The sequence below is a fragment of the Stegastes partitus genome, unplaced genomic scaffold (assembly GCF_000690725.1).
Source record: "Stegastes partitus isolate 25-593 unplaced genomic scaffold, Stegastes_partitus-1.0.2 Scaffold1022, whole genome shotgun sequence".
Lineage (NCBI taxonomy): Eukaryota > Metazoa > Chordata > Actinopteri > Pomacentridae > Stegastes > Stegastes partitus.
In genome coordinates this window covers 252,310-263,923 of record NW_007578753.1, presented here as the reverse complement: position 1 = coordinate 263,923, position 11,614 = coordinate 252,310, and the positions used below count along the sequence as shown (strand labels likewise).

The 11,614-nt window shown below is 41.6% G+C and overlaps 1 protein-coding gene across 1 annotated transcript; it reads right to left on the bottom strand.

Moving 5' to 3' along the window:
- Positions 1-6,390: 6,390 nt before the first annotated feature.
- Positions 6,391-7,726, bottom strand: rasd1 (RAS, dexamethasone-induced 1). The gene is made up of 2 exons (XM_008295131.1): positions 7,343-7,726; positions 6,391-7,132 (listed from the first exon to the last, which is right to left on the bottom strand). The coding sequence occupies exons 1-2, from the start codon at positions 7,611-7,613 to the stop codon at positions 6,603-6,605; spliced, it is 801 nt and encodes a 266-aa protein (XP_008293353.1). The 5' UTR covers positions 7,614-7,726; the 3' UTR covers positions 6,391-6,602.
- Between the last annotated feature and the right edge of the window lie 3,888 nt (positions 7,727-11,614).

The window sequence follows — 11,614 nt, the reverse complement described above, 5'->3', positions numbered from 1 at the left end:
ACACAACTAAGATGCACGTTTGCTGCTTTAAGCTACAAGATTAAATAAAAAAAATTCATACTATAGCATGTCGTTTTTGTCAAAAAATCGCACGTTTCAGAATGTCCTGAAAACGCATCAGGATGTAGTATATAGTGGGAAAAGTGTCCTGAATGTGTTTAAAGACAACTTAGGAAGGTACTGCTGGGAATAAAAAGCACATTATGTATTTGGGCCTCAATAAAAAATTTTAGACCTTGGAGCGGAGAGATATTTTTCTTTGTGCCGAGCAGCTCTATATGTGTTCCATATTGCGTAGCTGTAGGTCAAACATGCTTCCGATAGGACTCCGTTGAAATTTTCAAGGTGGCGCTGTGGAGCCATTTTGGCAGTGACATGTCCAAGTCCATTAAAATATGAAATTTTTTGTCAGTCCTGATGTGCGTAGCGATTATGGTGAGTTTTCGATCATGTTTAGGCCCTCAAAATCGCGTTTCAAAAGTCGGTAAAATAATAATAAAGAATAAATAATAAATCATAATAATAATCACAACGGTTACAATAGGGTCCTTGCACTGGAGTGCTCGGACCCTAATGAAGTAAATGTCTGTCTTTGTGCAATGAAGACATTTGGCTTTAAAACATTTTTCTACTTTTAGAAGAAAAAAATGATCAGCGATGCCAAAAAAACAGCAAATTATTGCAAATAAAAGCGTCACCGAGGTCGAAAAGTACAAAATACTATTGGTGATATACAGTAGTGCTCATGACGTGGTCAGTCAACAGTTTTTAAGGCACTTTAAAATGATTTACAGTGTACACAATAAAGCATTAATCTTTATTTTACTGTTGCTGTTGGATAAGCTCATTTTAATTTTGAAATATAGCACAATGATAGTTTACTGATTTAATTTGTAAAATGTCAAAATAAGAGCTCAACAGTCCAAATCTCAAAATGACCCAATTTACTGTGATTATAGACAAACAACAATTTAAAAAAATAAAATTAAAAAAATCCACAAATCCTCCCATTTGAGAAGCTGAAATTTTCAGCATTTTTTGCTTTAACAGTTATCAAAAAATAAAAGCTGCTGGTTAAAATAATTAATAAAGCTTAAATTTTAAATATCTTAAAATTCTTCACATATTTTTTCAGGTACACTCTTGATTTCAGGAATAAGACTGTGAGATAAATGTAAGCATAAGGTATCACACAGTAGACGTACGTCAGCAGAGCTCCGTCACAATACCTGTGTAAATAATGCCGGCTGCATTCCAGCGGCACTCTGCTAACATCTCTTCTGTGACGCCACCCCTGAATGCATAAGACCATTGTACCAGAAGCTGCTGACTAATGTTCCCAACCTTTCTGTGACACTCTTAAGGTCAGTCTCGACATGCCGTTACATAATCCGGATCCTATAGACGTCGACCTTACCATCGGTCAATAATGAAGTCAGTTTCCATCTCCTGGCTCCCTTAATGACGTTTGACGTTCTGATTGCTGTCAGTGGGTGGATTCCATGATGTCTCTCGTCTTAAATGCCACATTAGATTTCTAAGAAACTGAGCTCATCTGAGTCTGAGAATCAAAAGGCTCATGTATTCTATTGGCATGAGTCTAGTGCGTCTCCTTGTTTGGTTGCTTTCTGTTATTTTCCAGGCAGCAGATATGTGTGTGTGTGGGTGAAGGGTGACAGCGCTGAAGGCAGTGACGGTGGCTTTTGTCACATGTTGAAGTATTATTAAGGCCATAACTCATGTTTGCAACATCCATCTTGCATTCGCCTGCTTTCTTTTCCCTGGTGCAACATTTCTTTGATCGCTTTCCTGTTGTTCATTTCAAAGAATGAAAACTGTTATGTTATGGAGCCCCTTAAAATCCTTCCACATGAACTTCCTCAACTCTTTTAGGAGGAGGGTGAGTACATTTTGATTAGTCCTCACTCTTTTAAGACTCAGTTTTAGGCTTCAGAGTAAGATTAGTTTACTTAGATGAGGCATTCAGTTGTGATTTTTGCTCTATGTTGGCCAAATACACTCAAAGCCTAGCTGTAGCTATCCGATAAATATGAAGCAGAGGTTAAAAGCAGTAATGAAATGGAACTACTCAAGCTTGTCAAATTGTACTGTGGTGTAGTATCCGAGTATATGTACTTAGTTACACTCCACCACTGGCTAACTTGGGTCAGAGGTCACTTAAAAGTGCCGTTTCTTTTTTCTTTGTGCATTGCATTCTGGGAAAGCACATTCAGAATTCAGCTATGTTTACTATTCATGTTAACTTTTTAGTTTATTCGATGTAGTCATTTTTTATAGCTGCTCATCGATGGGCGTCGTTTTTTTGTTTTTGTTTTTTTTGGTCTGTTAACAGTCTAGTGCTTTACAGGAGAAAAGTTTGAAGCTGAAACTTCATACATGACCTCGGTATGGTTCCTTCTCGGAGTGATTAGATTTTAGGGTCAGTACATGCATTGGTGACCGCTACAGAGGTCAAAGGTCGCTCTCTTTACATTATTTATCATTTTAAGGCAAATCAAGGCAAGTTCATCCTCAAGTAGGAGCACAGTAAACGTACGTATGTATCAGAACACTTTTAACAGCCAGTTGCACAAACACGACTGACCACTAGGAGTGCTGGAGACCAGATACCAGAGGACTTACAGCTGCCTGATGAAGCTGCACTTCATTTTTTAAAAAAAATATCGATGGATGAACAAATAGCTTAGCCACTTGACCCATGAGTTTACAGACCCCCTCAAGTTTTTTTTTCTACTTAACATGTCCATGTGGTGTTGTTTTTATATACAGGCACATCCTGAATAAAATAATATGTCATGACCGCCACCAGTCAAGTATTTCCACCTTAATGCTGCCATGTACCGATGACAGTCTCACAGAGACAGATTCAGAGCTCAAGAGTTTTATACGGAACAAACCAAAGGAACTAATCCGGTCTTCTTGTGTGGTGGGGCTTTCTATATCATTATCCTTCTTTAGAATTGGTTTCTGGTTTGAACCCTTATGGCTGACTTCTAGGTTGATTTTAAGCGAGCCACATCGCCACCATTACTGATAAAATACTATTCTATCACCCCTAAAATACAGTAGAAAATATGTTCAATATGTCCTCCCTTTATGAATCCTGCCATTGGATGTTATCCCCTGTTGATTTTCAGCTTTTTTTTAACTTGATCATACTCATGAAACAGCAGTGAACAAAGACGTGAGCACTTTGCCAAAGGTTTGGATTCTGTAGGTGCTGGGAGACCACTGCTGATTCCTCTCCCTAAATACTTGGAGCTGAGCCCCTTTCTGGTCCTGACTACTAAAGAACAAAGAGGAACGCCACAGGGGTTATGTTGAAAACAAACACAGCCCATGGATGTGTTAGCTACAGGCAGTGAGGCTACTTTTAACAGCGAGAGGAGCTTTTCTTCATATTTCTGCACAGAGATTGGTCCGGAATAAAAACTGCTGAGTGTTCAAAAGCCTCAGATGCAACATTACAAACCAGCTGTCATGCATTTTGCTTCTTGTACCTTTCTCTCACATCGTAGACTTTCGATCACATAGTAGGCTATTTGTTTTTAACATTCTCCTGTTGATGCACATCATGAGTGATGTTGTTTGGATGGATAAGTCCAATTTTCCCGCCTGCAACTGTGTATAATTAAGTTTTTCTGGAGCGTGTGAACTGAGTTGCAGAAGAGCTGGTGTGCTTGAGCCGCCGCGGATGAGGAAGGGTGAACGAGTTCACAGATCTGCTCAAGGAAGCAACAGTGTAGAGTTTTGTCTGATCCATTTTACAGCGTGGAGGGATTATTTTTATGGAGGAAAAAGCTAAATACACTGTCGCCCATAAAGTTGGAATAATTTTTGTTTTCAGACACATTTCTCTTTTTATTTCTATTTCTAAACATCAGTAATCACTTCTGCCCGGGTTCAATGATTACATACTGAGTCCCAGTTACCAGGTGAAACCACTTCTGACTTTGGGATTTTACTGAAGAATGGGACGTCCTGCCCACTGACACCATCAACAAGCTTCTTGACAGTATGCCACAATGTCTTAGCGCATTGATCCGTGTCAGGGGTGGCCGAACTTAATATTAGTGACTGAGTGATATTTGGAAGAGTAACACTGGACATTCTAATGCATGAAATCCCCTCGAATATGCGTTTCCTGTTATATGACCAAGGTTTAAAAATTAAAACAAAACCCTTCATCTTATTGTTCAATACCCCCAGTTTAGTTTAAGCCTGAACACACAGTTTGCAAAAGTTCATTGTGGTTTAATATTTACAGGACACAAGCAACAGCAATTATTGGTTAAATAGAGGATAGATGGTTAGATCAGTGTCTAATGATGAAAACAGTAGATTGGCTTTAGTGTCGCCTTTGTCTACTGAAACCCAAGAAGTTATTCATCCTTCACCTGCTCCAAAGACACTTGAAATGCTTTCAGATAACAACATTTGACGAGGAATTCCTACCCTCGTAACCCTTCCCTGTTGTTCAGCTGTTGAGCCGTTCCACACTTATTTACAGTGACAGAAGCCTCGCTATCCTTCTGTGACGCTTTTGACACTCTTGCCATACGGAGCTGGTGATGACAATGATAATGAAAAAATGTGTGTTCGCACCGGCTCACGATGCCTTGCTGTGTGAAGATGAACAACGTGGCCTTATTGCAGTATTTCAGGTTTTTTTTTTTTTTCTAGCGTGAGTCGAGGCTAAAAGTGCTGCTGCTGTCTGTCAGATTGGAGATCAGGGCCACAAATTTCATTACGAGAAAAACAAATGTTGCTCCACAGCTAATAGACACACTGATGCATCTTGATAAACAGTTATTATGAGCTTCCGTAATGAACGCGAGCAGGACCGGAGCACACACTGTGTCTGTGCAGGCAGAGGGCAGTGTTACAATACGCTGCTGTGCGTCCCCGACTCTTTACGCACTTTCTCCCGTCTCACAGAGCCGCGCAGATTAATGCAAGATGTTCTCTCTCTCTTTCTTCGAATCTCACAGGATACAGTATGCGGGATTATTGCTGATAGCGAGTAGCTGGCACGTCACACAGAGAGAGAGAGAGAAAGTACTGGACGCTGTGTTTCTGGATTGTCTCTGGGGGTGGGGGGAAAAGGTCTGAACCACTGAGAGCAGGTGCTAGCATCACAGAATTAAAACCAGAACAAGCTGTGTGCTTTGTTTGGAGCTGCAGGGGGTTACAACTCTCCAGCGTACTGAATTGCCTTTTTTGTGTGTGTGTATGTTCTTGCATCTTCTTATTAAAATGTATGAGTGCACTCAAGGTTGGAATAGTTTTGCCGTTAAAGAGACGTAATCTGTCGATTTGCGCTGCAGGCCTCCAATGTGATGCTCGTCAGACGCTTTTATTGAAGCTGTAAAATGGGTTTGTGATATATTCAGTTTGTAGGTAGAAGGAAAAAGTTTGGTTTAATGCAATTTTTGGGGTTCCTTTCGATTCATGCGAAGACATTAAGGTTTAGGATTCTCACTTCATAAAGTCACTGAGCTGACTTTTTAATCCCTGGGGATTTTTTTTATATCTGTTTCAGCATTAGATGATTATCAGCTCATGTTAAAGCCTTTTTACTCGACACCATGTTTCATGAACTTTATTTCTGTTTGGATAAACTTGTCTCAAGCAGATCTGAACGGAGCACAAGTTCCTGCAGATTAAAAGCTATTCGGATCGTGTTATGTTCTTAATGATAGATGCAAAATTTTGATATTTCTGTGCATTATGCAGAAATGAGACTTTTGCTGTTTTCGTTTTCTCATCCCTGGAGGTGCTGGATGGCCATTACAACACTGAGAGAAGTCTAATATTTGCTTTTTCTGCAGAAGTGCACAATGCTGTGTCAGCAGGTGTGACCTGCATGAGGCTTTTGCATACAAATAAAGTGAACGGCGGTTCTCCATAAAATGCTGAAATTGCAGGATGGGCATACAATAAAAGAAATAAGAGAGAATGCAAAAATAATTTAGTTTAGGTTTTGTTTTTTATTACATTTTAAGATTTTCTTTGACTTCATTGCAAAAAAGAAAAAAAATGACATTTGACAATAAATATACATTCACAATAAAAATAGTTCAGATCGCAACAAAACATTCAAGTGTACTTAGCCATTATAAAATCTATGATAGGATGTAAACAACAGTTTTTCTTTCCTCCCCCCAACATTGCACCTCCTGAGCCAAGAGTCTCTTTTTCTCTCCCATCGGACATCTGCAAAAGGCAAAACGTCAACAAAACACATTTTACGCATCGATGCGCGAGTCTCACACGGTATGAAGCCACGTCACACATGAGGCTCTGATTGACAGAACAAGCTAACATTCTCAGTCTCGTGGGCAGTGTGTGTGCATGTGTGTTTTATTTGGCAGTTTAAGCGGACTGGCGGATCCAGTTCAGTGTCCATGGAAACGCAGCGCTGCGCCAGAGCGCGTGGCTGCGGACCCGGCGTCTCCACAACTCCGGTGTCAGTTTGAGCGCAGCCGGCAGCACAGGTCGCCCCTCAAGCTGACGCACCAGGCTCCTTTTCCTTTCAAATTTCTTTCCAATTTGTCTCGAGTCTGGGTCTCACGGTCCGCTTAACTGATCACGCATCTGTCTTTGTCTTTGCCTTGACTGCCTCCGATGGCTTTCTCTTTAATGTACATGAGGTCGCTGTGCACGCTGGGTCTCCGGGCGCACGGAGTCACCACGCCGTACGCTTCCCCAATGTCCTTCATCTTCTTGTTTTTCAGAGACTTTCTGTGCAGCATGTCGCAGTACTGCACGGACACTTTCCGGTGAAGGTCGGGGCTCATTTCGTGAGGTAGTTTGGCCAAGGTAAACAGAGTCTGAAACATCTTATCCACGTTCTCGTTGCGCTTGGCGGAGATCTCGAAGTACGCGCACTTGTCGTCCCCGGCCACCAGCTGCTCGATCTCCTCCTGCTGCACCTCCCGGTAGAACTCTCTGTCGCCCTTGTTCCCGCAGATAACCAGAGGGACGTCGATGTTCTCTTTGATCTTGTTTTTCAGGCATGACTTAGTCTCGTAGATCTGACGCTTAAGCCGCTGCACCTCCTGAAAGGAGTCTCTGTTGTCCAAACTGAAGACGAGGATGAAGACGTCGCCTGGAGGAAGAAAAATAATACTTTGATTAACTTTCTGTGCTCTGAATTGATGTGCATATTAACAATACATCTCTACAAGCACCGATGCACCCGGGAGCCCTGCGCTAAAGGCGCACAGTGACTGCATTTTTGCAACACTTGAACTGCACGATAATCACTGTTTTCTGGTTTTGCAGAACGACTTTTTGTTGCACAAACAAAGATAATTACCTGTCAGTATGGAAAGTCTCCTCATGGCGGGGAAAGGGTGGTTCCCTGATGTATCCAGTATGTCCAGCTGATAAACGTCTCCCTTGATGCTGTACAGTTTCCTGTGGAAGTCCTCGATGGTCGGCGTGTACTGCTCGTCGAATCTCCCGTTCAGGAAACGGGACACGATGGCCGTTTTCCCAACTTTGGTGGATCCCAAAATCACCATCCTGTAGCAGTTCTTTGCTGGGATGTCAAAATCGCTCTCGGAGGGCGACATTTTCTTAATCATTGTCGTGCAAAGGTGCTTTTCCTTGGGTTGATGTATTCTGCGTGTGTGCGTAAAAGACGAGCGGGCTGCCTTTGAGTCAGCGGAGAAGCTGCTGGTTGCTCTGCTGTGCGTTTCTGTCTGGACTCCTGACTGGAGCCGCGTATTTAAGCGCGCAGCGGAGCCCTCCCCCTGTGCGCGTCACAGCTCCGTGAGTAGGAACTGGCTGCTCCATTGAGCGCAAGGAGAAGCGGACCAAACTCCCACTGGTGCGTCAGTCTGTCATTTCTAATGAAGACAAGACGGGAATCAGTAACAGACCGTCCAAAAAACAGTACATTATAGCATTAAGTCGCATGGTACTGAGAAACTGTGCTGTGCGTAACAGCAATAATAATAACTTCTATGCAATAAGTTAATAATTGACTCGTCTTCCGGCGTTTAACCCGGTTTGGTACACTGGATTGAAATGACAGTGACCCTTAGACATTTTCTGTGACAGCAGACAGCGGATGCAAGTTCCTCTAGACTAAACAAAGCTGGATTTATAAAGTTCAGATTGCAAAATGAGAAGTATTCTCACATTATTCTTATACTTGCAAAAAATAAATCATGCAAAAAACATTAACACTTAGTTGAACCTCAACAACAGCTGTTTATTCATCGCTGTCTTGTACAAAATTGCATTCACTGATTTATTCATTCACACCCTCAGTAGCTGCAGCTGCTGCTTATTCATGTCACCAGGCAGAAACTGCAGAAGGATTGAAGAGCTGCAGTTAGCAAAGTGACCAACAGGGGGCACTCAGGGTACGATTCTATCGAGGTGAAGGGCTGGACTTACCTGAGGGGGATAAACAACACAGTGGAGTGCTTTTGTGTCTGTGTCTGTGCATGTGTCAGCATATAAGCAGACTCCATCTGTTTGTTTAGTCGACTGCCTTCAAGAGAGGTTTTTTTTTTTTTAATCACAGCTGGCGAATGCAAAAAGGCATTAAACGGTCAATTTCCACAGTCATTCATCTGTAATGAACAACAGCAGTCATTACACGGGAGGGGAGTGTATATGTGGAGGTGGGAGCAAAGCTTTGTTTCCAGCAGCAGGTTCATGAAAACTGAATGGAGTTCTTCCGTAGTGAAGCAGGCGGGGGGGCAGTTAATTCAAACTTCTTGGGTTAAAAATGCATTTGTTCTGTCAAGGGTGAAGACTGACGCAGGAGCTCAGCGACAGACAATAATGATGCAGTTTAATGAAAGCTACAGTGTGACCTGAGGTTATGGCGATAATGACTTCTGTAGCAGACGTTTCTGTACAAAGTTATTTCTCGTAAGCGCATTCCAGTTGGATGAAGATCAAATGAGCGCATACCACATCAATAAGTACAATTCGAGTGTCCCCTTTTTTCTTCCTTGGAAATGAGTTGTTAGTGTATCCAGATTTATTTTAGAAAAGCAGGGACTCTGCTGTCCTGGCTTCAGACGATTTTTCGCTGTGGGACCAGAATGGAGAAAGCCTGAGACTGAAATGAGCACCAAGGGATCAATCAAAGGAGAAGGAGGGCAACGGCCGGGCTGGAGAGTTCACAAGAACTGTGTTTCCACCTTAAGTTCCAGGAACTTCGAGTTCCAAGGACTAATATCCAGGAACTTTCCATGAAATAAAGGTTCCCCAGCCCTCCACTGTCTGTGTTTCCACCAAGGATATTATGCGGAACCAAAGCTAGAGCAAACTATAAATGAAACTGTACTTAAAATGATATCATGCTCTAACAGAACTTAGAAAATATAGAAAAAATGTCTCTAGCACAAGCATGAGGAGGTTGATTCATAATGATTTGTGAGGCAATGTGTTTGTGTAATAATAAAAAATAATAATACCAACTTTACTGGTTAATAATAACTTCATTTTGACAAAGTAAAAGCAGGATGCCCAAGTGGTAAAACAGTAAGACCTAACAAAGCACATTACAATTAAGATAAAGTTCAAACAAGAAGAAAAGAGACAAAAAACATAAAATTTAAATATAAGGAAAAAGGAAATAAAATAAAGCAAGTAAACGCCTAATAAACAGTTTCTTGCTTTACCATTATTATTATTATTATTATTATACATCTCATAAAAGCAAGTCTACAAAAATGGGTTTTAAGAAGTAATTTAAAAGAGGTTGCTGATATCTTGTCGTGTCGGTCGTGTCAAAGCTGAAGTTCAGTCACGTTTGGATTGAGGCTTCAATGTCCGAACAGCTGGACGGGCTCTACGGTTTCATTTAGCAGACGCTTTTATCCAAAGCGATGTTCATCTGAGAGCAGATACAACACAAGCAAGGATCTAGTCAGGAGAAAACAATCTAGATAAGTGCCATAGAACAAGTTCAAGTGTGATAGGGTGTTAATGCCAGTAGCAGGCTGTGTGGGAGGTAATAGGATTTTATCTATTTTTTTCAGTCTGTCAAGTGTGAAGGTGTTCAGAGAAGAGTTGGGTCTTTAGTCTTTTCTTAAAGACTGAGAGGGTTTGCTGGTCGAGTGTAGTGAACGGGAGGGAGTGTAGACCCGAATGAGAGAGTTCAGGTAGGAGGGAGCTGTTCTCTGTAGTTTTGTGGGTAAGTGTCAGAGTTTTGAATTTGATGCGGGGAACAACTGGAGGCCAGTGAAGCGATCTGAACAGCGGGGTGACATGTGCTGTCCATCGGAGGATCTCAGGCTGCAGGTTGGTTCATATGGGGTCTACATTGCTGCTCTTGCAGCCAGATCCTGACATGCTTTAAAAGTGATGAGTGAAATCATAAAGCCAATTTCAAACAGACAGAGAGACGGTAGAGATGAAGTCAGGATTGGTGTGATGCAATGTCGTCCGCTGAAACCTGTGAGAAGCTCAGCTGCTACATTTGGAGGTGAGAGGTTGACTTTTGCTTTGTGGCAGAAAGGAGTGACTTATTTTAGTCAAGTCTGGACAAAATATGTGTGATTTTTTTTTGCAGGTTGTAGTGAGAGAGCATCAGTTAAAATCTGGAGATGGTTCATAACTAGAAGGAGCAGGACTGGACGACAGTCTTTTAGTCGGTGGTTTAGAGCTGAATCAGATCGCAGCTCCAGGTTTCTGGCAACCGGCTTCATGTTAGCAGACAAACAGTCTACAGACCACCCTCAGTGAGACTGGGGGACCGGACAATATGGTTTCAGATGAGAATTACTGAGTTGCAGAAAATGTGCCACCCAACAGTCGACAAGACAAACAGTAGCTTTGTTTCTTGGGTCCTCAGAGCTCAGGGGAAGGTCTGAAAAAATAGCATACAATAACCATATGAAGTATATAAACACAAGCATATAAAGATATAATATATTAATACATGTAGAAGCATATAAACAGCAAAAAGGATCGACAATGAAAACAGGTAAACTTAAAATTTAACATAAAATTAAACTGAAACAAGCTCACTCATTCTGAAAAACAGAAACTGAAAACCAAAAATGAAAAGTCAAAAAGAAAAACTGAAGAAAAACATAACTCTGGTGTTCTGATGATTCACAAATCTGTTCTTTTTTCACGTCATTTTTTATTACATCACAAAACAATGACTGCTTTTTTTTTAAGGTGGATCATGCTTTTTGCAGATTACCAGCTCAAGTTCTAAATAAATACCTTTCTCTGCATAAATATCAAGGCCATCACACCATCTAGCACAGGACATCCATCCATCATCTATACACCACTTAATCCTCACTAGGGTCATGGGGGGCTGGAGCCTGTCCCAGCTGACTTAGGGTGAAGGCAGGGGACACCCTGGACAGGTCACCAGTCTATCACAGGGCTACATTTAGAGACAGACAACCAAGCACACTCACATTCACACCTACGGACAATTTAGAATCACCAATTAACCTCAACATGTTTTTGGACTATGTGGGAGGAAGCCGGAGAACCCGGAGAGAACCCATGCTGCACGGGGAGAACATGAGAACAGGACTTATGAACAGAAATGAAACAAATTTGTTTGTTCGCAGGTTTTTTAAAACATACATCTTTA

What these genes read in the sequence shown, in the direction of transcription:
- rasd1 (XM_008295131.1), bottom strand. Translation starts at nt 7,613, where the DNA reads ATGATTAAGAAAATGTCGCCCTCCGAGAGCGATTTTGACATCCCAGCA. An exon ending in GAGACTTTCCATACTGACAG is followed by an intron (nt 7,133 to 7,342) that starts GTAATTATCTTT and finishes TTCTTCCTCCAG; the next exon opens with GCGACGTCTTCATCCTCGTC.